Source organism: Carex rostrata, chromosome 11 (genome assembly GCF_964058835.1).
Source record: "Carex rostrata chromosome 11, lpCarRost1.2, whole genome shotgun sequence".
Taxonomy (NCBI): Eukaryota; Viridiplantae; Streptophyta; class Magnoliopsida; order Poales; family Cyperaceae; genus Carex; species Carex rostrata.
In genome coordinates, this window is record NC_135928.1 from 6227587 (window position 1) to 6253619 (window position 26033).

The following is a 26033-nucleotide window of genomic DNA, read 5'->3' on the forward strand; positions in this document are numbered from 1 at the left end:
TTCTTTGATTTTCTTTATGATATCTCTTTTATCCTTCATATTTATTTTTTATAAATCCTTTCACGCTTCTAACTCTAATCAACATGCCAAAAGCCATGTCCCCACGGCAAGGGAAAAGAAAATGTCCTGTGCATTTCCAAAGAAACTAACCGCATTTCTATTTGTATTCTTCCATGACTTTTACTAAGGAAAATTATTATTATTATTACAATTATTGCTGCTGTTTTTTCTTGTTATTATAATTTAAATCTGTGCATCTCAAATTTTAAATATGCTGCAGCAATTTCCTAAATGAAAAACAGGAGTGCTTTTATTGAACCCCAGAAGGAACCAAAAAGAATTATAAAAAAAATAGAGCAGTGAGGTGAGGTCTGATCTCTTTATAGTTTATACTGTCCCAATCGAAGTACTGTAAGAAAGGGAAAAATAGAGAAAAGACGCCCAAAAAATTGACTTTTCAAAACGCTTCCTTCCACACAGAGATATCCATGGTGCAAGCGCAAAAAAATGTTACAGTACAGCTACAGTAAGCTCACATGAGCCTAGAAAGTTCCTAAGTTTGCACTTAAAAACCAACTTAGTGAAACAACAGAAGTTACAAACAAAAGTGCAAATATTGATAGGGCCAAATTTTGCATCATAGTCCATAGATCTCCTTTTTTTCACCAATGATAAGAGGAAGGCATTTGTCTCTTGTTTGTATCAAATTCAGTCTGAATTTGGGGCACCCATCTCTCTAGAGTTGGGTAGCTTGTGTTCATTTTGGGTGCAAATCCATCGTAGAAATTTTGTTCTTGATTAGCCCAAATTGGGTATTCTTCAGACATTTCCTTTGGATTCATTTCTCCCTGTCCACAAAAACACATACTGTCAAACAATGCACTGAAACATATTGAAGTTTGGATATGAAAGGTACATATAACCAATTCAATTATTACTTTTAGAGTTTTCTTCTTGTTTTGTTCTCAATCACTAACCTGATAGAACCCATTGGATGAAAAAGACGTGAAAGGCGCGTTGGTGGGTACACCACCGGTTGCCACTTCACCGCTTAATAATTCCTCGACCTGCCAACCGGGCAACATATTGATCAAATAATTTGATAAGCTGCTACTGTTATTGCTTGTGGCAGTTCCGGTACAACTCCTGGGCTCATCTTGGCTAATTGTTTTGCTACTATAGCTATTGCTTTCCGTGATGGTTTGTTTCTCTGCCTCCTGCTCTATGATTTCTGAAGGAGCAGAGCCGGCAGTGATCGGGGCCGAAGAGAGCCTCACACCCGTCAAAAGGAATCGCGTGTGCTTCTTAGTTAAATCGCTCGACGTATGTATTGGAACGTCACAATCTCGGCATAGGATGGCTCTGTCTTCTTTACAGAACAGGAATCCTCGCTTCTCCTGTGCAAAAATAAAATCAACAGACTAATATAATTAGATTTTTTTTCTCAAAAAATATAATTAGATTTTTTATTCAACTGATTAATTTGTGTTGCAAATGCAAGTAACAAATAGACTTGAAGGAATGCAGTATATTCCAACAAGTAAACAATTAACACGTCTCATAATCACAGTTAGATCAATAAGCTGATATGAAAAGTTTGTTAAAAAAATTGAACAGACTAACCTGGCAGATGTCACAGAGAGGAGGTGGCTGAGCAGAAGAGGAGGAGGAGAGAGAGGAAGGATGGAGAAGAGGGAAACGACGGTGTTTGCTGGCCAGTTTGTTAGCCCGGTGCACCCTGCGGTCACATGTGTCACAGAGTGCTGCCTCATCGGCACAACAGAAGACCGAAGCGGCCTCGGTGCCGCATCCATCACACTGCACCTTCATCTCTGCAGCTTTTTTTCTTTTTCTTTTTCTTTTCCTTTTTTTTATTGATATCGCTTTTTTTTGGTTTTGGTCAAAGGTTAGAAAGGAGATGGATGGGTACAAGAGGAAAGACTAAAGAGGGAGGAGAAAACAGAAAAGGAGTGGTGCATTTATAGTGGCGTGGAGAGAGGCTTTTCAGCTTTAATTTGTGGGGTGTGGTTTATTTTTTAATTCACTCCAGCTCTCTAGTAATGCAGAATAAATAATTCATACAATCACAAGAAAACATGAATATTCAGCTTTATTATATGGTGATGCAAGCTCATCCATGTTATCGGAGATTTTGTTATTGTAGCTATGTAATACACAACCACTGTTTTCAATTCAGTGGGCGTGTATTAATTTACTTGTTAATAGTCTGTTGTACCAGATCATTATTATTTTAACTATCATATTACCTACATGTACAAAAAAATTCGACACTTGGTTTATATAGGCCATCCTCATTGAACTTGTGATTTCTCCCAAGCAAATGAATTACTAGAGTAGAACTAGGTGTTCTTAAGTTCACTAAGTTTTTTGGTGAACTCAAGTTTAAAATCCATCGAATCGGTTTCAAATGATGAATTCGAACTATTAAAATTCGTCTACCTTACAAGTAATGTGTCTACGTGTGAAAATTTTAAACATTCAAATTAATTTAGTACGTATAAAGTCAAGCGGTCAAAATTAGAATGCTAATAAATTAATTTTAATGCATTCATTTTTTGAACCTTTTTTTACCACTTAACTCTTTGCAAAATTAATTTCAAAATAATTTTTTTTACATGTAGACGCATTACTCGTAAGGTAGGCGAGTTTCAATGGTTCAGATTCGTCGTTTGAGACCAATTCGATGGATTTTAGACTTGAGTTCACCAAGAAGCTTGGTGAACTTAAGAACACCCTAGTTCTACTCGAATTACTATGTGTTGGGATTAATTTAGAAATGTGGAATACCGGTACATCCCGTACCAACTACAAAAAATGCACAATAGTTCCAATAAACCGTATATCAACAAGAACTGAGAAGTTAGAGACAAATGCAACCTTGCATACAATCAAGAATACCAAAATAGAGGAAAGATGTTACCGTGAAATAGATCGAGTCCAAAATAATACAAGAGAAAGCAAATATAGAGATTAGGTGATTCGGTCGAGCCTACTACCTCCACTGGAAGACAAACGAACAACAAATTTCACTATTAAACGAAATATTACAAGAGTGTTCTCATTGTTAACACAAACAATCACTCTATCTCTCTCTTCCTCTCTCTCTTCCTCTCTTTTTTTCTCTCTTTCTCTCTTTCTGTTTAGCACAAGAAGAACCGCCAGCACAATACTATATTATTACCTCTTTATGTAAAACATAAGAAACGAAAACAGAGTGGAGAACTACGTCTAGCAAATTGGTTAAGACTATTCCATTCGAAATTCAGCACTAACAAGTAACAGGGATTTATGGAGAAGGGTTAGAAACTTAAGAATCTATTGACAACCACCTCATTTAACAATCTCAAGTTCTCAACAGTACTTTCTCAAATAACGTCAAAAAAATTTAGAAAATAGATAAATTTAATAAACATGTTATTTTACTTATAGATATTGATTGTGTATTTGTATTTATTTTCATACAATTTCAACATGATTTGTTGTTCCATCAAAAGTTGTTTAATACGGTCCATAATATTTTTTTGGTTATTTAAGAAATTCAAACACAGTGATAACATGGATATGCTATTGTGACGACTGATGACTACTTTAAACAAAGTTTTTTTTTTTTAAGGTTGGTGGTGAAATACCGGCAACAAATATATTAATAAGAAAAAAGTTCTTTACATCGGACAAAATTGTCCCTCGCACATGATTAAAATACAGGCATCTCAGCTATCAAAAATTGTTTGCAATAAAACGCAGAACACAGCCCCATGCTCTACACTAGACCCTAACTGTCGTCTTACTCAATTGTTCCCAGAATAGAATGTGGAGTGTTGTATCATTAATTAAGATATACACTGGTTTGATTTTATTTGAGAAAAATCTTCTATTTCTCTCACGCCCATGCACCCACCGCCCAATCCTTGTTCACGTTGGATACCTCGTTCCTTGATATGTTAGGCTGCGATAAATCCCATTTAAACAAAGCTTTAAATGATACGGACATTAATGTAAGTTTATTTATTTGTTTTGACAGGGATGTAATAATGTTATTTGGTATTTAATTACAATTTACTGGCTCAGTGATAAATTAAAGTGCAAGGATAATTTTTTTTACGATGAATGATAAAAATTTAGTTCATGAATTGTACCCTTTGTGGTTTATTTTTATTTTAAGAAAAAAGAAGTGATATACTATACTTCATTTACAAATTTTTAACTTGTGCCAATCACCTTACAAATTACTAATTTGACAATCTTCCCCCCCAAAATTAGATATATATATATATATATATAGAGAGAGAGAGAGATGGGCTATGGTGCATTGCAATGCATGGACCCTTTTATGCATTGCACTCTAAATCATGGATTTAAAGTCCAAACGACCAATCCGAACCGTTCATCTTGTTCTTCATATTAATATGTGCTTGGGGACCAAATTTTACATTTTTGGAATTTTATTACTATTTATTAAGCAATTTTGAAAGTCGCTGATCTGATGGTCCAAAAAATTTTACTATTTTTTACTGTTCACAGCAAAACAGCAATTTTCAAAAATGCTTAATAAATAGTAAAAAAATTCCAAAAAAATGTAAAATTTGGTCTCCAAGCACATTTCTATATGGATTAAACATCTAACGGTTCGGATCGGTCGTTTGAACTTTAAATCCGTGATTATAGTGCAATGCATAAGGGAGTTCATGCATTGCAATGCACCATAGCCCATCTCTCTCTCTCTCTCTATATATATATATATATGTGAGGCCACCTCCTTCAGCCGAGGCTGCCGAGCAATGTTTTTCGGGCCAATTATAGATGCACATGATCTTTAAGATTCGGACAAGTTATATAAGATCCGTACAAGTTAAAATGAACAGAAAAAGTTTCTCATTCTATCCAGCAAAGTATCTTACTGGATCTGAATCCATTGTAGGTCTTCATATGATGCCAATTTTATTCTTTAACGAATTCAGCTAGTATCAAATGATTCAGTGTCATATAATATTAACTCTAAAATTTATTAGATAGAATTCTTTAAAATGTTGTATAAACTAATTTGGTGATATAGATGAGAGTATATATATGGTAGTACTAAAATTAGTATTTCTCGAACGAAATTGCCGACTTAATTAGGTAGGGGAAAATGATGGGACAGATGTGGCTTTTTCTCTGGTTGGTAATCGATCTATTAATCATGCAATTGTCAATTGGGATGTTAGTAAACCAATTTGAAGTCCTTTTGACATACATTTATTTATGTAGTTATATAGATATTTTGCCAATACCTTTTGACCCGATTTTTTTAAAAATACCAAAAACAAAAAATAAATAATTTAAAATACCCAGGTTTCGGACAAAATTTTAAAAATGCCCAAACCGCCTCAAAATTCGGCGGTCCGGAATTATAATTCCGAACCACCAATAAATTCGGCGGTCCGGGCCTATAAATACCCCCCAAAGCCTGTTTCTCTCTCCTCACAATTCATTTTCTCAAAATCTCACTCTCTCTCCTCCCCACCCAAATTTCTCCTCTCTTTTCTCCTCTCTTCTTCTCTCTTCTTCTAATTTGCAAGTAAGTCCCTAGATTTTTTTGAAATTTCATTTGTAGTGTAAAAAAGTTGTAGATTAGTCCAATTATGTTAGTAAGGTACCAAAATTAGTATTTTTTTTTTAGTTAGTTGAGTTAGTGCTAATTAGTTATAATTAGGATTAAATAATTACGGTACCAATTTAGTAGTAATTAGTATCAATGTAGGTATCAAAATATTTATAATTAGTGATAATTATGGTACCAAAGTTAGTTTTAATTTTAACTTGAATTATTTAGTCCAAAATTTGATCGTAATTAGTGCTAATTAGTTATAATTAGGGTTAATTAATTACGGTACCAATTTAGTGGTTATTAGTGTCAATGTAGGTACTAAAATATTTGTAATTAGTGATAATTATGGTACCAAAGTTAGTTTTAATTTTATTTTGGATTATTTAGTCCAAGCTATGATCGTAATTAGTGTTAATTAGTGGTAATTAGTGTTAATTAATTAAAGTACCGAATTTAGTGATAATTAGTGTTAATGTAGGTACAAAATTAGTTTTAATTAGTGATAATTGAGGAGGCCAAAGTTAGTTGTAATTTTATTTTGGATTATTTAGTCCAAAATTTGATAGTAATTATTGTTAATTAGTTATAATTAGGATTAATTAATTACGGTACCAATTTAGTGGTAATTAGTGTTAATGTAGGTACAAAATTAGTTATAATTAGTGATAGTTGAGTATATTTGAGTATATTTTATCATATTTGAGTATATTTTTGTCGTAATTAATGTATTTTAGCATATTTTACCGTGATAAGCGTATTTTAGCATATTTTAGTATATTTTGACCGAATAACATGTTTTTTTAGTATATTTTGCCCAAAGAACAATTTTTTTTTTCATACTAACGTAATTTAACCAATTGTAGCATGTCTAATTTTTTTTCAAACGTAGGATGGTTAGGGGACGGCCTAGGAGACCACCACCACCCGACCATACTGATGATCCCATTTCCGTGGACAGCACGGAGCATTTTAGTCCATTATTATGGATACCTCATAGTGAGCATCGAGTCTCACTGGCATCCCGAGAGGTACTTGATTACTTTTTCCTTTCTTTTTTGAAAGTTTAAATTTTTGCTAATTGCTCATTTTTTTAAGTTTTTATGTTTTTTTTTTTTTTTCAACACAGAGTCAGGACCTCCTAGAATGTAAGAATCGGGCATACGGCATGCAGTACTACTCTCTGATGGACCCGTATCTACGTGGAGGAGATCACACCAGCTCGCGTGGCGCAGGAATGAGAAGTACAGTGGAATGATTGGCATCAGGCTCGGGTTTTCACCAGAGAGAACAGGGGCCAACCAGCTGACCGATATACACCTTCGCAGTATCGTTGAGCACTTAGTTTTTTTTGTTTTATTTTTAGTTAGTTTTATTATGTTTTAGAGCTCGTGGGTTTTTTTTTATAGTTTTATTATGTAGTGTTTTATATTTTATTATGTTTTATGTTTGTGTTTTTAGTTAGCTTATTATGTTTTATATTTTAGTTAGCTTATTATGTTTTATATTTTAGTTAGCTTATTATGGTTAGCTTATTATGTTTTATGTTTTATTATGTTTTAGTTTTAGTTTTGGGTTAAACTATGTTTTATGATAGTATTCGTACAATAAAAAAATATTAAACAATTTTGAAAAAAAAATACTAAAAAAATAAGAACACAAAAATACTTCAAAAATAACACTAAAATAAAATAGTACAACAACAAAAATAAGAACAAAAAAACACTAATAAAAATAACCACAAAGTTAAACCCCGGAAGAAAAATTTATCGGTTGGGGCTATTTTTGCGAGCTTATATCTCACGTTTTGTTCAGAGATTCTGAATAAAACTTGGCAGTGCTGTTCTAGGATGTTGATACTATATGTCGGTAAATTTTCATGATTTTTGGAGATGTTTTTCTAAGGAAACCAGAGGTGCAAAGTTGGACCCCGGAAGAAACATTCATCAGTTGGGGCTATTTTTGCGAGCTTATATCTCACGTTTTGTTCAGAAATTCTGAATGAAACTTGGCAGTGCTGTTCTAGGATGTCGAGACTGTATGTCGGTAAATTTTCATGATTTTTGGAGATGTTTTACTAAGAAAACAAGAGGTGCAAAGTTGGACCCTGGAAGAAACATTCATCGGTTGGGGCTATTTTTGCGAGTTTATATCTCACGTTTTGTTTAGAAATTCTGCATGAAACTTGGCAGTGCTGTTCTAGGATGTCAAGATTATATGTCGGTAAATTTCATGATTTTTGGAGATTTTTTACCAAGAAAACAAGAAGTGCAAAGTTGGACCCCGGATGAAACATTAATCAGTTGGGGCTATTTTTACGAGCTTATATCTCATGTTCTGTTCAGAGATTCTACATGAAACTTGGCAGTGCTGTTCTAGGATGTCGAGACTACATGTCGGTACATTTTCATGATTTTTCAAGCTGTTTTGCTAAGAAAATCAGAGGTACATTTTATTGCAAAAAATCTGAATATATAAAACAATTTGATTTGCAAAAAAAAAAAAAAAAAAAAAAATCCGGACCGCCGAATTTATTGGTGGTTCGGAATTATAATTCCGGACCGCCGAATTTTGAGGCGGTTTGGGCATTTTTAAAATTTTGTCCGAAACCTGGGTATTTTAAATTATTTATTTTTTGTTTTGGGTATTTTTAAAAAAATCGGCCTTTTGACTTGGGGCTTAGTAGCGTATAGTGGGAATGGAGAATAACAGACTAACCAATAAACACCCTACAGTCCCTGCTTGACTTCTATGTATTCCAGGATCTCAAGATACCGACTTTCATGCTAAACAATAGTGAAATTTTCCATACAGCTAAAAAAATGAAATGCATATGGTGCTATTTTTTTTTTTGGTTGAAAGTTTGTAGGCGATTGTATTGATCAACGAATTACAAGCTAGGTAGCTATTACATAGGTTATTTGTTTAAATTAGAAACCATGAAACCTATATATTGAGCTACTTGTAAAATCATCTAATTTTCTTGTTGGCAGCCTCTGCCAACCACTCAAAAAAAAAATCATCTAATTTGCTATGTTAAAAAATAATAGATATGTGAAGCTAGAGAATACGAATTGGTCTATTTACGCCCGATTAGCAAGGAGATGGGCCTTCCAATTTCATACTCTGGGAATGTAGACACAACAGTAATTTTTGAGTTGCATGTGATATGACCCTTTCTTAAAGACAAAACGTCTTCTTCTTTTCAAAATCAACGTCGCCTAGAGGAATGCACAACCGAGAGGCACTGAATCAAATCGGACCGGAACAGTCACCACTCAGAGAGGAGGAAGAAGAGGACACTGAATCAAATCAGACCAGAACAATCACCACTCATAGAGGAGGAAGAAGAGGGTACTGAATCAAACCAGACCAGGACAGTCACCACTCAGCTGAAAAGATATTGAATCAAACTGAACCAAGAACTGAATCAATCGGATCAGGATAGTCACCACTCAGAGAGGAGAAAGAAGAAGGAAAGAAGAAGAAAAAGAGGAGGGGAGAGACAACTCTTTGCAGTCTCATTATCAGTAACAACCATAAAGCACGTATCTTATTCACATATATAGTTATAATAGATAAAGAGAAGAGACAAGAAGGAGATCGATGCTACCAAGTGTCGTCACGAAGCAGGGAAAGGTGGTCTTGAGTGCAATCCGAGGCAAGAGGAAGAGGAGACGAGAAATCCATATCGTTGCCATCAGAGATGACAATGAAAATGGAGTAATCGAAGGTGGTGCCGGCTACAGATGAAGAAAGAGACAATAGCAAAAACCTCCAATGCATGACCGATTGAGCGGGGGGTAGAAACGACAGGAGGGGAAGGGGAGAAGGAACAGCTGACTCTCAAAATCCTAGTTTTTTTTTTTCTCGCTGCATATGGTGCTATATATTGCCATTAGTCTTTGAAGATTAGGGGCGGGGTCAGAATTTTAAATAATGGGATCAAACATGAGTGAATGCATGGGATCAATTATATAAAATATTCATATTGAGAATAATCTCAATTTTATAGTACCATAATATTTTACTCAATTATATGAAAAATTATACATAAATATATAAAAAAAAAATGGAGATCAATTGACCCTCATTCAATCTACATACCTCTGGCACTGTTGTGGACCATCTAGCATCTAGAGTTGTGACTCCAGGGGTGATATATAGAGTAGTGTTTGGTAAACAGGCCGGGCCGAGCGGTCCGGGCAAAACCCGGGCACGGGCACGGGTAGCCACGGTCACGGGCGTCATGGGCACACGGGTACAACGGGCCGGGCATCATGGGTTTTTTTTTCAAAAATCCTGCCCTGCCCGTTTAATACCCGTGCCCGTCACGGGTTCGGGGGCAGGACGGTCCGGGTACGGGGGGCCGGGCGGTCCGGGTCCGGACCGGTTTTTTTTCTGTTTTTCTGTTTCTGTTTTTTTTCGCTGTTTTTTTTGTTCTGTTTTTTTGTTCTGTTTTTTTGTTCCGTTTTTTTGTTCTGTTTTTTTTGTTTTTTTTTGTTTTTTTTGTTTTGTTTTGTTTTTTTTTCTTTGAAAATCAATCAATTATAAATCCAAATTCATACCTATTAAAATTCATTTGACATAGTAATTATATTTGTTAAAGATAGGTTATAATCTATTTTTATAACCTATAAAAATTCTGATTTATTTGTTCACTCTCCATTTGAAATATAAGTAATTATATTTGTTTTTGAACTCAATAATTTTTGTTATAATTAACACATTTTAATTGCTTATGTAATTATATCTTTCCTATAAAAATAAATAATACATATATACAAGACAAAATAAGAGAATCAAAAGATAAAAATTTCATTTGTTGTGAATTAAAGTCATAAATACTCAATTTTGAAAGTAAAAAATTAATTGAGATAAATGAAGGAAAAATAATATTGAAGTAAAGGAAATTACAACTAGCAACTGATAGCTCGCGTTTGAAAATAAAAATAATACAACGTTGAGATAATCCTAATCGGAATCAGAGTTCCACTGCTTCTTTCGTTTTCTCTTTTGCCTACTTCGCTTAGACTTGTCTAAGGCGCAGGGTGGGAATATAAAATGCTTGAACCTTATATCCTCCCTTGTGCGTGTCGGGTAGGCACTAATGCAGGAAGGGTGGAAAGCTTGCAAACATTCCGCGCAACAGAACATCTCGCTCCTCTTCCCATATTGGTGACAGGGATTGCAAAAATCCACCGGTTCTTTGTTTGTACGTTGTTGGGACTTTTCATGAAGGTTCTCGGGGTTTTCTTCTTTCATAAGTTCCTCGAGATCTCTTGAGCGGAAGTAGGGGAGGGCTCGTGTACGAGATTCCGCTGAGGGCTCTGCAATCGGGCTGAGAGCTCGCGTATGAGATTCCACTGTGTTGGCACTCATTCTTAATAGAATAAATCTAACCTATTTAAAACATATCAAATTACTTCACATATTCAAAAAAATAAATCTAACATATTTTATTAACCTATTAAAAATAAATCCGAATTTCAAAAATAAAACCTAACCTATTCAAAACAAATCAAATTACTTCACATATTACAAAAAAAAATCTAACATCTTTTATTAACCTATTAAAAATAAATCTAAATTTCAAAAATAAAATTTAACCTATTCAAAACAAATCAAATTACTTCACATATTCAAAAAAATAAATCTAACATCTTTTATTAAACTATTAAAAATAAATCCGAATTTCAAAAATAAAATCTAACCTATTCAAAACAAATCTAATTACTACACATCTAACAAATCTAACATAAACTAAATAAATCTAACAAATCTAACATAAAATAAATCTTACAAATCTAATTACTTAACAAATTTAATAAATGTAACATTAAATAAATATAACAAATCTAATTACTTAACATTCAATAAATCTAACATAAACTAAATCTAACATTCAATTTAAATTCTAAATTTCTCTACAAAAATAAATATAACATCAAATTTAATTTTTAAATTACTCTACAAAAATGAATCTAATATTCAATATTTCAATCTAACAAAATTTAATCTAGCAAAATGTAATCTACCAAAAATTAATGTTACCTTTTTAATTTCGCGGGAAAATCTTCGAGAATACCTTCGTAATTCCGTTTCCGTTTGCGTATTTGTTAAATTAACAACTATATTTTTTTTAACAATAAAATTAAAATTGGAGAATAATAAAAATATTGAGATTGAGATTGAGAGAATGAGAGATGAAAATATTGAGAGAGATGTGAAAATTTGTAAGGAATGGGTATATATTTATAGAATTTTGTTTGGAGGGATTAAAATTTGAATTAAAAAAAAAACTGAAAAAAAAACGGGTAGGTGTTCGGGTAGAAAGTGGGGCTGTGGGGCATGGGGGGGGGGGGGGGGGGGGGGAGGGGGGGGGATTTGAGTTTAAATTTTGAATTTTAGATCAAAAGTAAAAAAAAAAAAAAATTCTGCCACGAGCTCACGGGCACGGGCGCACGGGTTCACGGGCACGGGCGTCACGGGCACGGGTTACGGGTACGAGGGTCCGGGTTATCACGGGCATTTTTCCAAAAAATCAGGTCTAGCCCATTTAATACCCGTGCCCGTGTACCCGTGCATACCCGTGGCACGGGCACGGGCACGGGCACGGGCGGACCGGTCTGGGTTGGGCCCCCGGAGGCATTTACCAAACACTAATATAGAGTGAGGCCATAGTAATTCGCAATGCGCACATAGATCTGTGTTATGAATTTATTTATATAATTTTAAAATTTAAATAGTCAATTCAAATCATTCAACATGATCTTCACATATAAATATACTTGGAAAGAAATTTTACATTTTAAAAAAAAAAATTAGTATCTTTTTAGATAGGTAGAATATAATTGGATCCAAAGATTCTGGAATATCCGAAAATAGTAATGTTTTTAATGATTCAGAAAATTTTCACTATTTATTAAAATCAGCGATTTTAAAACTGGCTTAATAAATAGTAAAAAAATTCAATAAATATAAAATTTGGTCTCCAAGTACAGTTTAATATAGAGATCACATCTAACGGTTTGGATTGACCGTTTGGACTTTGAAAAAAAAACAAAAATGTTAAGTTATTTAATGATTGTTATTAAAAAGAATTCTCAAAATAGATACAACTTTTTATAAATTAAATGTACTAGAAGAATCACAATATTTTCTGTATTACCTAGAAGTGATTTTTAAACCGGGATCAATAACTCAGAATCCAAGCATTTTTATTTTTTTTCCAATAACTCATAAAGAAATATATTAATTTTTTTTACAGTCACAAAAAATCCGGCATGAAAAATGTTGATCCGGGTTATTTGTAGCAGTCTTTCTAATAAATCAAATTATATAGTATTCCATATATTTTCAAAGAAATATATTAAATATTTCTAATATTTCAATACAAAAAATAAATAATTAATAAATATTTCTATTTAAATAAAAAAAATCTGAAAAAAGAAAAAAAATGTTGAAACCGGAATTTTTTTTTTACGGTTTCTCTGTTTTTTTTTGTTAGCCGCTGTTTTGGAATGTTGAAACCGGAAAATATTTTTCCGGTTTTTGACTGAATTACCGGGAAATTTTTTTCCGGTTTGGGTAGATTTCGAAATCCCGTTCAACTTCGGTTATTTTTTGAAATTTAATTATTTTTTTGGATATAAATAAAAAAATCGACAATACATGAAATTGTCCCTTTAGATTTAAATTTGAGTTTGATGGGCTTTATATGCTTTTAATAAAGGGTAAAATTGATATTTTAAAATTTCAGAATGAGTTTTAATATAAAATACAATAAAATGGGTAAATTTTGTGAGTTTTTGAAGTTTAGAGGGGAAATGCATAATTTTAAACTTTAGAGGGAAAAATACGTAATTTTGAAGTTTTTGAGGGGTATACATGAAATTCTCCCTTTTAAAAATGAAAATATGAATTCATACTAATCTAGGCATTGGAAAGTATTGTTGCCTCAGTGGTGATATATATTGACAAAAGAAAATGTGCAAAGGACAAAAAAAAAATATACTTATCCAAATAAGAAAATTTTATACTCTAATTTAAATCCCAGTAGAAGCTAGAAGTTGCAATATATTTGTCTAAACTTAATGCATCGAGGGAACGAGGGACCACCTCGATAGTTATTCTAGCTAGTTCCAAACTAGCTAGAATAATGGGTACTTAACCTCTCTACCTTTTGCACAAATAGATTCATTGATAATAAAAGCTATATACTTCCAGAAAACACACACACACACCAGGCAATAACTGAATAAGCAGCACTACAAATATATAAAAGCGGGTAAATATATGAATATTAAACCGATGTGAAAATTCAGAACTGATATGCTATGGATTAAAGAATTTAAAATTAAATCCATATCTGCACGGATATAGATACAAAAGGAAAAATTGATGAAAGAGGATAATTCAGATATATATTCAAAATAAATAATTAATATATATACAACTAACAAATAACCAGTCAAATAAAAAAAAGGTACAACTAAATGAACAATATTTTTACGAGATACAGATACAAACCCAAATATTTAATTTTGAGCAATTGATTCTAGCTGATCCCATAAATATTAGATCGAGCATCTCCATTTCAGAAACTCATTAAAAATTAAAAACAGATATTTAGAAATAGATATATTCTTAATTTCTTATTCACTGATCATGTTTGGTTGTGGAGTAAAGTTACTCCGGATTAAATTACTTCAAGTTAAGATAGATTGAAATAATCATGTTTAGTTATAAGTTGGTGGAGTAAGTTGATAAAGAGAGAGAAAATTTTAAATTAGATGTTAATCTAATTGCCAGCTGCGAGATCCATAGGTGGAATAAACTACTCTACTTAAAGAGGTGGAGTAACTTATTCCGGATTAACTTGAATGTTACTCTATCTTAATCATTCAAATTTACTTCTTGTTTGACTTCTTAAAAGTGGAGTAAAAGATTAAAAACATCTTCACCCGGAAACTCATTAGAAATTAAAAATAATAGAAAGAGAGATAAAAGGACCATTATGATAGTGAATGAAATTAATTCTTTCGTCCAGTGTGGCTTTAGAAATTAATTTTTTTATTAAGAAACTTTCCATATAATTGCTAAAAGAGTAATTTGCTCTCATCTATGAAATTGAATTAGAAATTGCCATGTCAGATTAGAAATTGAAATAATTTTTGAGATGGAGATGTATACAAAACACAAATTAACCTCTAAAGTTTGAAAAAGAATTTGAAACAGGGAATCTCGGGTAACAACTACTGGTACATAGCAGTGCTTGCCGGTACTGTATTCTAGCTCTACCCATTATTTGTCTTGAGTTAAGTATATTTCAAAGGGAAAATTTCTAGTATGCTCATCTAAGCTTTTAAAATAGCCAACATTCTCATAAAAAATGTCATAATATTTAATATCCCCAAACAAATTTAACATTCTTTCTTCTATCCTTTTAAACTATTTAACATTTTATTTAATTATTTAAAAAAATAAATTTATCAATATACCCTCTAATTTTAATGGACATGCCCATTATATTTCTGAATGTCCTCTCCCTCCCTTTCTCTATGAAATCAATTTCTTTCTTTTTCATCATCTCCGCACTCCGTATCGTTTTCTGTAATTACACCTGCTATCTCTCGGCAGAATTAATTACTTGCAGAACAAAGTTTAATATATACTTCAAATATCCCTGCTTTAATAATTATTGAAATCGACATAAGTATTAAAAAAATAATAATTACTGAAATTAGATTTCTTCGCAGAATTTCATAAATTATATTTTTGATGGTAGGGAGTTTAATATTAACTGAAATCAGATCCTCTTTGCTCGTCTCTGAGCTCAACTTCACTAGTTTAGGTGCGATAAGGTGAATAATTTGAACGCAACTCAATTTCAGAGATAGACATGCATACTTACGGGGGCATATGATTTCAGACCATCGAGCCTGCAGTTCTTGTTCTCCGCTAATACCACCTCCTCTCTAGTCTGATTTCAGTACTTACTTGAGGGGGCAATTTCACATCATGGTTAATTAACTCGGTAAGCTTGAGACCTCTTAATTATTTGATGGATATACCACAATGGTCATGAAGATCAATTCACGGAAACAGAAACAATAAAATGTTGCAAGTCTTATAATATAAATTAAGCTGCAAATGAAGGAGAACTGCGGTTCAAACTGGATCCATGGAATGGTCATACTGACTGTCGAAAAAAAAAACAATAGAGGGGACAAGATCTTTGATTAACCAGAAAAAAACGCAAGATAGTTTCAATTTTGAAGGTAGGGCAAAATAGAAAGGAGAATTAGCGGATCTAAGTTGGGATCATTTTCTGGTATAAATTCACCAAGAAATTTCAAGCTGTAAAAAGATGCGAAATTTCAAGAAGGAGATGGATTTCACAAAGGAAAAAGGAGGATATTTAGAAATAATGGAGATAGTTCAATTAAAAATTAGAGGGTCTATTGGTCAATTTACTTTTTAAAATAATTAAATAAAATGTTAAATAGTTTAAAGGGTATAGAAGAAAGAATGTTAAATTTGTATGGAGATATTGGATATTATGTATTTTCATGGAGATATTGGCTATTTTAAAAGTTTAGATGAGCATACGAGAAATTTTTCCTATTTCAAAATCGTGTGGCCCACATACTGATCTTTAACCATAGAGAAATCATAGAAAGCAAAAGGGAAGTTCCAAATAATTAGATAAGAGCGTATTTGGAGGATAGAGACTTTGTAAGAAGCAAATGATAATCAAATAATAAAACAGGGACCATTTGGGGTATCATGGGCTTCTTCATCAACTTGCCAAGGGGACCCTCTAATTTGTTTATGTCAGTATGAAGTCTGAGAAATACAAAAGCTGGATGTCAGTAAAAGAACCCTTCTCTTAATGTACTTATTTAATTATCCTTTTTTACACGCCTCGCTATGGTGCAAAATTAAAATTCGATGCAAGATAAAAAAGTTCATGTGTTTTTGTACAGAAAAATAAAATTTATTACAAAAATTTCTAGGAGTAGGTGGTATCAAGCACTATATCTGGTAGCATAAGTGGTACCTACCTGTAATCAGGTACCAAGGACAAAAATTGCTAGGAGTCGGTGGTATCAAGCACTGTATCTGGTAGCATAAGTGATACCTACCTGTAATCAGGTACCAAGGACAAAAATTGCTAGGAGTAGGCGGTATCAAGCACTGTATCTGGTAGCATAAGTGGTACCTACCGTAATCAGTACCTGTAATTATCCTTTTTTACACGCCTCGCTATGGTGTAAAATTAAAATTCGACGCAAGATAAAAAAAGTTCATGTTTTTTTTACAGAAAAATAAAGTTATTACAAAAATTGCTAGGAGTAGGTGGTATCAAGGGTATTACATCCAGCAACTAACATGAAATTTCCATACAAAAACTATACAAGCAAACTATCATGCACCATCGTACCAGTACTCCAATATTCAGTTGCTTCCATATTGGATCTCAAGATCCAATATCATGCCTATAACTTGCATGAGTTAGCCTCAGACATATCGTCTCCACAGCCTTTCCTCTTGTACTATCCTTTTTGCTAATGCAACAGCGTTCAAATTCTCGCCTTGAAAACCAATGCATTTCTCCTTTTCCACAGGTGCCAACTCGTGCATAAAAACAGTGAGTGCCATCTTTTTCTTTGCATACCATAGTGCAGTCTCATCAATCTTTCCCATATTTTCTCATCATTCTTAAGATTCCAATTTTGAAATCTCATTCTCATTCCTATTTCACTTCGTCTGCTGAACACGGCCTATTGGGCATGTTCGGTACGTAGGAAATGGGCATACCCATGGGAATTTTTTGAAAAAATTGGAATCTTAAGAATTTTGTCATGAGACCTGTCTGGGGGTTAAGTATAAATTCCTATTTAATGTTATATAGGTTTTTTCTTCTATTTTATGGGAGAAAATCATTACCATAGACCTCCGTTTTGATTTTCTCAAATGATGAAGCACTAAAATATTAATTAAATAAAGTTAACATACGCGTTAACTTTTGTCATACATCAATGAAGACCAAATTTTATACATACTTCATGGGGAATTTGTTTTTATCATACACGTAACATTAAACATAATTAAACAAAGACAAAGTTTTAATTAAAGAAAGCATAATTAATTAAACAAAAATAATTAAACTAACATGATACGACTTTATTTAATAATACAAGAAATTGATAAACTAGCAACACTTAATTTGAGATAGATTAAGTTAATTTTGAGTTAAGTTCCTTAATGATATGTACAAATATATTAATCTTAATTAGTGATTATAATGAACACACTTAGGCCCTGTTCGGCAGCAAAACGTAAGTTACTGTTCACGTGGGGAAAAAAAATTCACTCAAACTGATTTTTTTTTCTCACATGAACAATAATTTTCAGTTCAAAATTTTTACATTCCTATTCTTATTCCCATTCCCTTTGTTCTGCCGAACACGCCCTTAATATAGTTTGATTTTAGCATTAAATCTATATAAAAAAATAACTTCCCAACAAATTTTTCATGTATTTGTCCAACACCTATATTTTAAATTTGTGAGAATATATATCATTCAAAAACTGTAAAATTATGTATTTACCATCCAAATTTCTATAATTGCATATTTACCATCCTAAATTCTAATAACTCACACATTTATCCAATAACTTTAGTATATATCAAATGAGTAGAACTAGGGTGCTCTTAAGCTCACCAAAGTTTTGGTAAGCTTAACTCTAAAACTCATCAAATCGATTTCAAATGACGAATCTGAACCGTTGAAACCCGCATACCTTACGTGTGATGCATCTACATGTAAAATTTTTAAACATTCGAATTAATTTAGTATAAAGTCAAGCGGTCAAAAAACGTTCAAAAATGAATGCACTAAAATTAATTTATTAACCTTCTAATTTTGACCACTTGACTTTATACTAAATTAATTCGAATGTTTAAAAATTTCACATGTAGATGCATCACACGTAAGGTAGGCGGGTTTCAACGGTTCAGATTCGTCATTTGAAATCGATTTGATGAGTTTTAGAGTTAAGCTTACCAAAACTTTGGTGAGATTAAGAGCACCCTAGTTCTACTCATTTGATATATACTAAAGTTATTGGATAAATGTGTGAGTTATTAGAATTTAGGATGGTAAATATGCAATTATAGAAATTTGGATGGTAAATACATAATTTCACAGTTTTTGAATGATCTAAAATTCAGATTAATTATGCTTAATATTCTTAAAACTATAATTAATTGAGGATTAACTTATCACCCTCTTTTATCTCTTTAGATCCGTTCTTCTTTACACCCAATAGATTAATTATATTTTACAACTCTCAATGAGAGCATCCCCTTTAATAAATAAAACAATCTAAGAACTACCATGTACCAGTGATCGATGCCAACACTGGGAAAATACCTCAGCGCTTAATCCACGCAGTATTCTGTACCAGTGACCGATACAACACTGATACAACACCTCATAGTGCTTAATCCAACCACTACACAGTACCAGTGACTGGTACCCACACACAATATGTCTATCAATACCATGCCACCTTCCGCTAAGGATTATCTTCTACTAAATAATTATTATCCTCCATTATCATCCTACAAATCACATAACAAAGTATAAATAACTAACAAAAAATTAGTAAGCACAGATTGAAGTTGTTGAGACGTACAATTTTACTGACTTAATTTGATTCGCTCTCCATAATTTTGATTTTACGATTGGATAAATGACCCATTAATTTTCAAATAGTAGAATATAAAAATGTATAATAAATCCAATTGAACCATTGCTTATCACCGGGGCTCATGGACATAGCTAGAATTGCACAGATACACACAAAATCTAAGGTACATGTATATCGAGGCTGTGAAGAAAAGAAAAAAAATCACAAGTGGAGGTTGGATTACACAGAGTGAAGATAACCAGTTGATTCGATCCATGGGATCAAAGACGAAACCTTCAAGACGACGCGACAGCTTGTCGTACATAATATCTTCGCTGCTTCAACTTCGCAGCTCTCGTCTCACCGTTAGTTGCCGCTGCCACCAGCTCCGAAGATTGTTGCACCACTGCGTCATGCAAAGTCCAAAGGGTACGAAGTGAGGATCGGTGACGGCGTTCGTCAAAAGTGGGGGAGAACATGCAGTCGTGTGTACATGGTGTCTAGGAAATTAAGAGGAGAGTAACGAGTGATATATGACCTCTTTTTGTATTTTAATTTTTGTATCTTAAAGGCAATTTTCAATTAAACGGTGAAGATTTAGTACACAATCGAATGGTATACCCATTAGAGTATTCATATTTCTTGTGGTATCAGTATCACACCAGATAGAATAAAATTCCAGCCAAATTATAAGAAATTCGGATCTATTTAAAATATAAGTCTACGTTGTGCAAATTTATATTGAACGATTCGGATCTTACCTGTTAGGTACCTTACCGTATCTGAATTTTTCACTCTACAGCATAAGCAAAATTAATGCATTTATTAAAGTCCAAATATTTTTGTCCTCAGTTGAATGTAGAATAAAATTTCAAAACTCAGCAATATTTCGTATTATACGCAAATAGATTCCGAGATGGAGCTAGTACTAGTAACTAGTAAGAGAGAATGGAGTCAAATAATTTCTATTTATTTAAAGAATAATGTGTTAAAATATGATTTTCTATATAATTTAAAACAAATGGAAAGTTAATGGAAAATTAACTCTGATTCGCAATATGACAATTTTATATAGCTGATTTCATTCATGTTTGATATCGATAATTGAAAAGTCTGACTCTGTATTTAAATTTAATACGTTCTATACATAAAATTAATATTTTTGACAAATAATATATGAATCAAATAAATAATTCACGCACTAAATGGCCGATTTATTTGTCCGATATTGAAACCCGAAAAAATCACAAATAATTTATAAATTATTTGCAAATTTTGTTATTATATTTTTTTTCTTCTCCATGAATCTCCATGGAGGGTTGCAAGTTGCAACTTGTAGGCATGTCGGGTATGATGATCACACATCTTCTCCCAAAGCTTCGGACGGAGCAATTAATGGCCTCAAATTTAAAGAGATAGACTCTCTTAGGTGTCGCTAACCTCGTGTGTGTACATATATATATATATATAGATGAACTACGGTACATTGTAATGTATAGATATTTTTGTACATTAAATTATAAATTATCGGATTCAAAGTTCAAATAACTGATCCAAATCGTTTATCTTGTTCTCCATATTAATATGTATTTAGAGACCAAATTTTACATTTTTTGGAAATTTTTTACTATTTTTTTAGATTTATTAAAAATTATTGTTTTTCAGACAAATATGGACCATAAAAACAGTGTTTTTCAATAAATCTAAAGAAATAGTACAAAATTTTCAAAAAAAATGTAAAATTTGGTCTCCAAACACGTACTAATATGGAGAACAAGATGAACGGTTTGGATCGGTTATTTAAACTTTGAATCCAATAATTTATAGTCCAATTTACAAAAATGTTTATACATATAATTTATAGTCTAATGTACAAAAATGTTTATACATTGCAATGTACCGTAGCCCATCTCATATATATATATATATATAGAGTACGGCTAACGCGCTTCCTCTAGCATATGGGCCGAAATGCTTCCGGTGGAAAGTTGAAATTTCAAAATCCAAAAAGTCGATCTGAACCGTTCATCTTCTTCTCCATATTAATATCTGCTTGGAGACCAAATTTTACATTTTTCTGAAATTTTTTACTATTTATTAAGTCATTTTGAAAATCGCTGATCCGACGGTAGCTTCTGATTTTTACTGTTTGGTAAGCCACCGTTGGATCAGCAATTTTCAAAGTGGCTTAATAAATAGTAAAAAATTTCAGAAAAATGTAAAATTTGGTCTCCAAGCAGATATTAATATGGAGAAGAAGATGAACGGTTCAGATCGACTTTTTGGATTTTGAAATTTCAACTTTTCACCGGAAGCATTTCGGACCATATGCTAGAGGAAGCGCGTTAGCCGTACTCTATATTATATATATATATATATATATATATATATATATACACACACACACACACACAGTAGAACTAGGGTGTTCTTAAGTTCACCAAAGTGTTTTGTGAGCTTAACTCCAAAACCCATCAAATAGGTTTCAAATGACGAATCTGAACCGTTGAAATCCGCCTACTTTACGAGTGATGTGTTTACATGTGAAAATTTTCAACATTCAAATTAATTTAGTATAAAGTCAAGCAGTCAAAAAATGTTCAAAAAATGAGTGCACTAAAATTAATTTATTAACCTTCTAATTTTGACCGATTGACTTTATACTAAACTAATTCAAATGTTTACAATTTTTACATGTAGACGCATCATTCGTAAGGTAGACGGATTCCAACGGTTCGGATTCGTTATTTGAAACCGATTTGATGAGTTTTGGAGTTAAGCTCACCAAACACTTTGGTGAGCTTAAGAACACCCTAGTTCTACTCTATAGCTTAAGAACACCATAGTTCTACACATTTAGAGTAGAACTAGGGTGTTCTTAAGCTCACCAAAGTGTTTGGTGAGCTTAACTCCAAAGCCCATCAAATAGGTTTCAAATGACGAATCAGAACCGTTGAAATCTGCCTACTTTATGAGTGATGCGTTTACATGTGAAAATTTTAAACATTCAAATTAATTTAGTATAAGTCAAGCGGTCAAAAAACGTTCAAAAAATGAATGCACTAAAATTAATTTATTAACATTCTAATTTTGACCGATTGACTTTATACTAAATTAATTTGAATGTTTAAAAATTTTACATGTAGACGTTTACGTAACAACTTCAACATCATACAACAACAACAACAACAACAACAACAAAGCATTTAAGTCCCAAACAAGTTGGGGTACACTAGAAATGAAACCCAATCACAATCATAAAATAAAGATAAGTAGTAATAAAAATAAAAATAAAAGTGAAAGTAATAGTGATAATGATAGTAATAATACTAATACTAATAGAGGAGAGTTCAAATGCCTCCATTTTTAAAAACTTAAATAACTCAAAGTTTAAAACTTAAACATCAAAATAAAACCATTAGATGTGATATATGTTATTTTCTCTATGTGTCCATAAAAAATTATCACATTTTGATTTTGCTTTTATATGAATCAATAAGTTGAAAAATCAACGTCTAAAAATTATCCACATTAGTATACATTTTTCACAAGCTAAGATAACAACCAAAACAAAGTTGAAATGTCATCATTTTTTACACATGCATAGATAAAATGATGTAGTTCATATCCAATGGTTTTATTTTGAATTTTAAGATTTAAATTTTGAGTTATTAAAGTTTTTAAAAATGGAGGCATTTGATTTAAATTTTGAGTTATTAAAGTTTTTAAAAATGGAGGCATTTGAACCCTCTTCATACTAATACTAACTATATTCTACCTAAACTATTAATCATACACTTCTAAGTAATATATTTGTATTCAAAATTCAAACAGTCGATCCGAACCATTCAACATGGTTTTCATATATTAAAATGTATTTGAAGATCAAATTTTATATTTTTTTTTACTATTTTTTTTTTTTGGATAGACAGAAATTCAGTATTTTTTTTTATGATCCAGAATCTTCTTCATCAATGAGTTTTCTCTGTTGTTATTTTAATTACATGTGTAAGCAGAAGCAGAGAATTAAGAGGATGGGCTCGCATGGTTGAGTTATGGGTAAGGGAGGCAGATCCAACAGTATGGGCATGCATATGAGACGCAGGCGATCGAGTAGCCATCCAGACAGTGTCCGGGCTTACAATAAAGACACATCAACTTGACACTTTCTTATCTTTTTCCATCCTGTCTCTTTCTATATATATATTGTTTAACTTGTGGCAGAGTAGTCAGGCTGCTTACTATGTAACCTGTGCCATCCGCAATTTATTGCGTTTAATGCAACGAAATTATTAACTAAGGTCTAAGGGACTATATTTTCTGGTCCACACAGATTTCCGCTTTTGTTTTGACTTCCTTTCTTTTCCTTTTTCTTTTGGATTATGGTTTCCACAAAGTAATCTGTGGCTTATCTTTTCTAGTATATTATTCTTCTAAACTTATATATTTATATATATATAGAGAGAGACGAGGGTTCAAATGTCTTCATTTTTTTGTGCCTCCATCATACTTTCATTTTTAAAAACTTTAATAACTCATAAGTTAAATCTTAAAATTCAAAATAAAACCGTTGGATATGAACTACATCATTTATCTATGCACGTATAAAAAATTATGGCATTTCAACATGGTTGTCATCTTGAGCTTGTAAAAATGTATACTAATGTTGATGATTTCTAGATGTTGATTTTTCAACTTATTGATTCATATAAAAACAAAATCAAAATGTGATAATTTTTTATGGGCACATAGATAAAATAACATAGATCACATCTAACGGTTTTATTTTGAATTTTAAGTTTTAAATCTTGAATTATTTGAGTTTTTAAAAATGGAGGCATGATGGAGGCACAAAAAATGGAGGCATTTGAACCCTCCTCACACACACACACACACACACACACACACACACACACATATATATATAGAGTTAGGCTGGGGTGCTATGGATAGCATAGTGGCCTCTATGCTACGGCTCAATATTCGAGTTTTCAAAATCCAAACGGTCGATCCGAACCGTTCATCTTATTCTCCATATTAGTATCTGCTTGGAGACCAAATTTTATAATTTTCTGAATTTTTTTACTGTTTATTAAGCCACTTTGAAAATCGCTAATCCAACGGTTTTACTGTTTTGTGCAGCCACCGTTGGATCAACAATTTTGTAAAATACTTAATAAATAGTAAAAAAATTCAGAAAAATGTAAAATTTGGTCTCCAAGCAGATATTAATATGGAGAATAAGATGAACGGTTCGGATCGACCGTTTGGATTTTGAAAACTCGAATATTGAGCCGTAGCATAGAGGCCACTATGCTATCCATAGCACCCCAGCCTAACTCTCTCTCTCTATATATATATATAGAGAGAGAGAGAGAGAGAGAGAGAGAGATCGGATGACACCCTTTTTTGGTGACATCGGAAGACACCGTGCATTTTCAAAGTCCAAATAGTCGATTCAAACCGTTTAACTTGATGGATATGTTAAAATGTGCTTGCAGATCAAATTTTACATTTTTCTGAATTTTTTTACTATTTATTAAGATGGGTACAAAAATTAAACGGTCTGAATATAGTGATTTTGATAAATATTTAATAAATAGTAAAAAAATTCCAAAAAATGTAAAATTTGACCTGCAAGCACATTTTAACATATCTATTATGTTGAACGATTTGAATCGACTGTTTGGACTTTGAAAACTTTGAAAATGCACGATGTTTTTCGATGTCACCAAAAAAGAGTGTCATCCGATCCCTCCTCATATATATATATAATGGCTTCTTCAGAAGTTAATTTTCACTATTAAGGTGGCAATTTTGAATATAAAATAGTTAAGAGTACCCAAAATGAGGGGAGCCACACTTTCAAATTATTGAGGATGAAACATAAATGGAAGTCAATCATATCATATTTTCATGCTGCGAATGGAGGTCAATATTACTGTATCTATGCTATTTTACCCTGTAATATATAGAAAGTTGTGTACAAGTTAGTGGATTAACAATACCCGGGTCGGGTATACCCGACCATACCCGCCCGTGCCCGCCGCCCGGGGTACCCGTGCCCGAGCCTGGGTATGGGTCGGGTACTCGGGTACGGGCATAAACTGGACCGGACCCGTTTTTTTGGACCAATACCCGACCATACCCTACCCGAGTTTACCCGTACCCGACTATACCCGTACCCTAGTACCCGAGTACCCGTACCCGATACCCAAGTACTGTTCATCCGAATTCAAAATTCAAAAATTCTGTTTTTCCCTCCCAGAAAAAAATAGAAAAAACCAACAAAAAATCAGAAAAAAATCAACAATAAACCAGAAAAAAAACCAGAAAAAAAAGCAAAAAAAAACCAACAAAAAAACAGAAACAAAAAAGCCAGAAAAAAACCAGAAAAAAAAAATACCCGTACCCGTACCCGCCCTACCCGTCAAGGGTACACGGGTACGGGTATAGGACGGGTAGGGTATGATTTTTGAAAAATATACCCGACCATACCCGTACCCGTATACCCTTGTACCCGTCCTACCCGTACCCGAGACGTACCCGTACCCGTACCCGCCCGCCCATTAAACCTCTAGTACAAGTACAAAAAAAATTCAAAATAAATGGGGATCAATTGACCTCCATTCCTTGAATGTAGCTCCGCCTCTGCCCCCATATATTTGTGACATAAGATTTAAAATATTCCTTATTTATAGCTTTCAAATTTGAAAAAATTGTA

The 26033-nt window shown here is 32.6% G+C and overlaps 1 protein-coding gene across 1 annotated transcript; it reads right to left on the reverse strand.

Annotated features, from left to right (window-relative positions):
• Window positions 1–436: 436 nt before the first annotated feature.
• Window positions 437–1935, reverse strand: LOC144562443 (B-box zinc finger protein 20-like). Its single transcript, XM_078311669.1, has 3 exons — window positions 1624–1935; window positions 978–1397; window positions 437–848 (listed from the first exon to the last, which is right to left on the reverse strand). The coding sequence occupies exons 1-3, from the start codon at window positions 1828–1830 to the stop codon at window positions 663–665; spliced, it is 813 nt and encodes a 270-aa protein (XP_078167795.1). The 5' UTR covers window positions 1831–1935; the 3' UTR covers window positions 437–662.
• Window positions 1936–26033: the final 24098 nt, after the last annotated feature.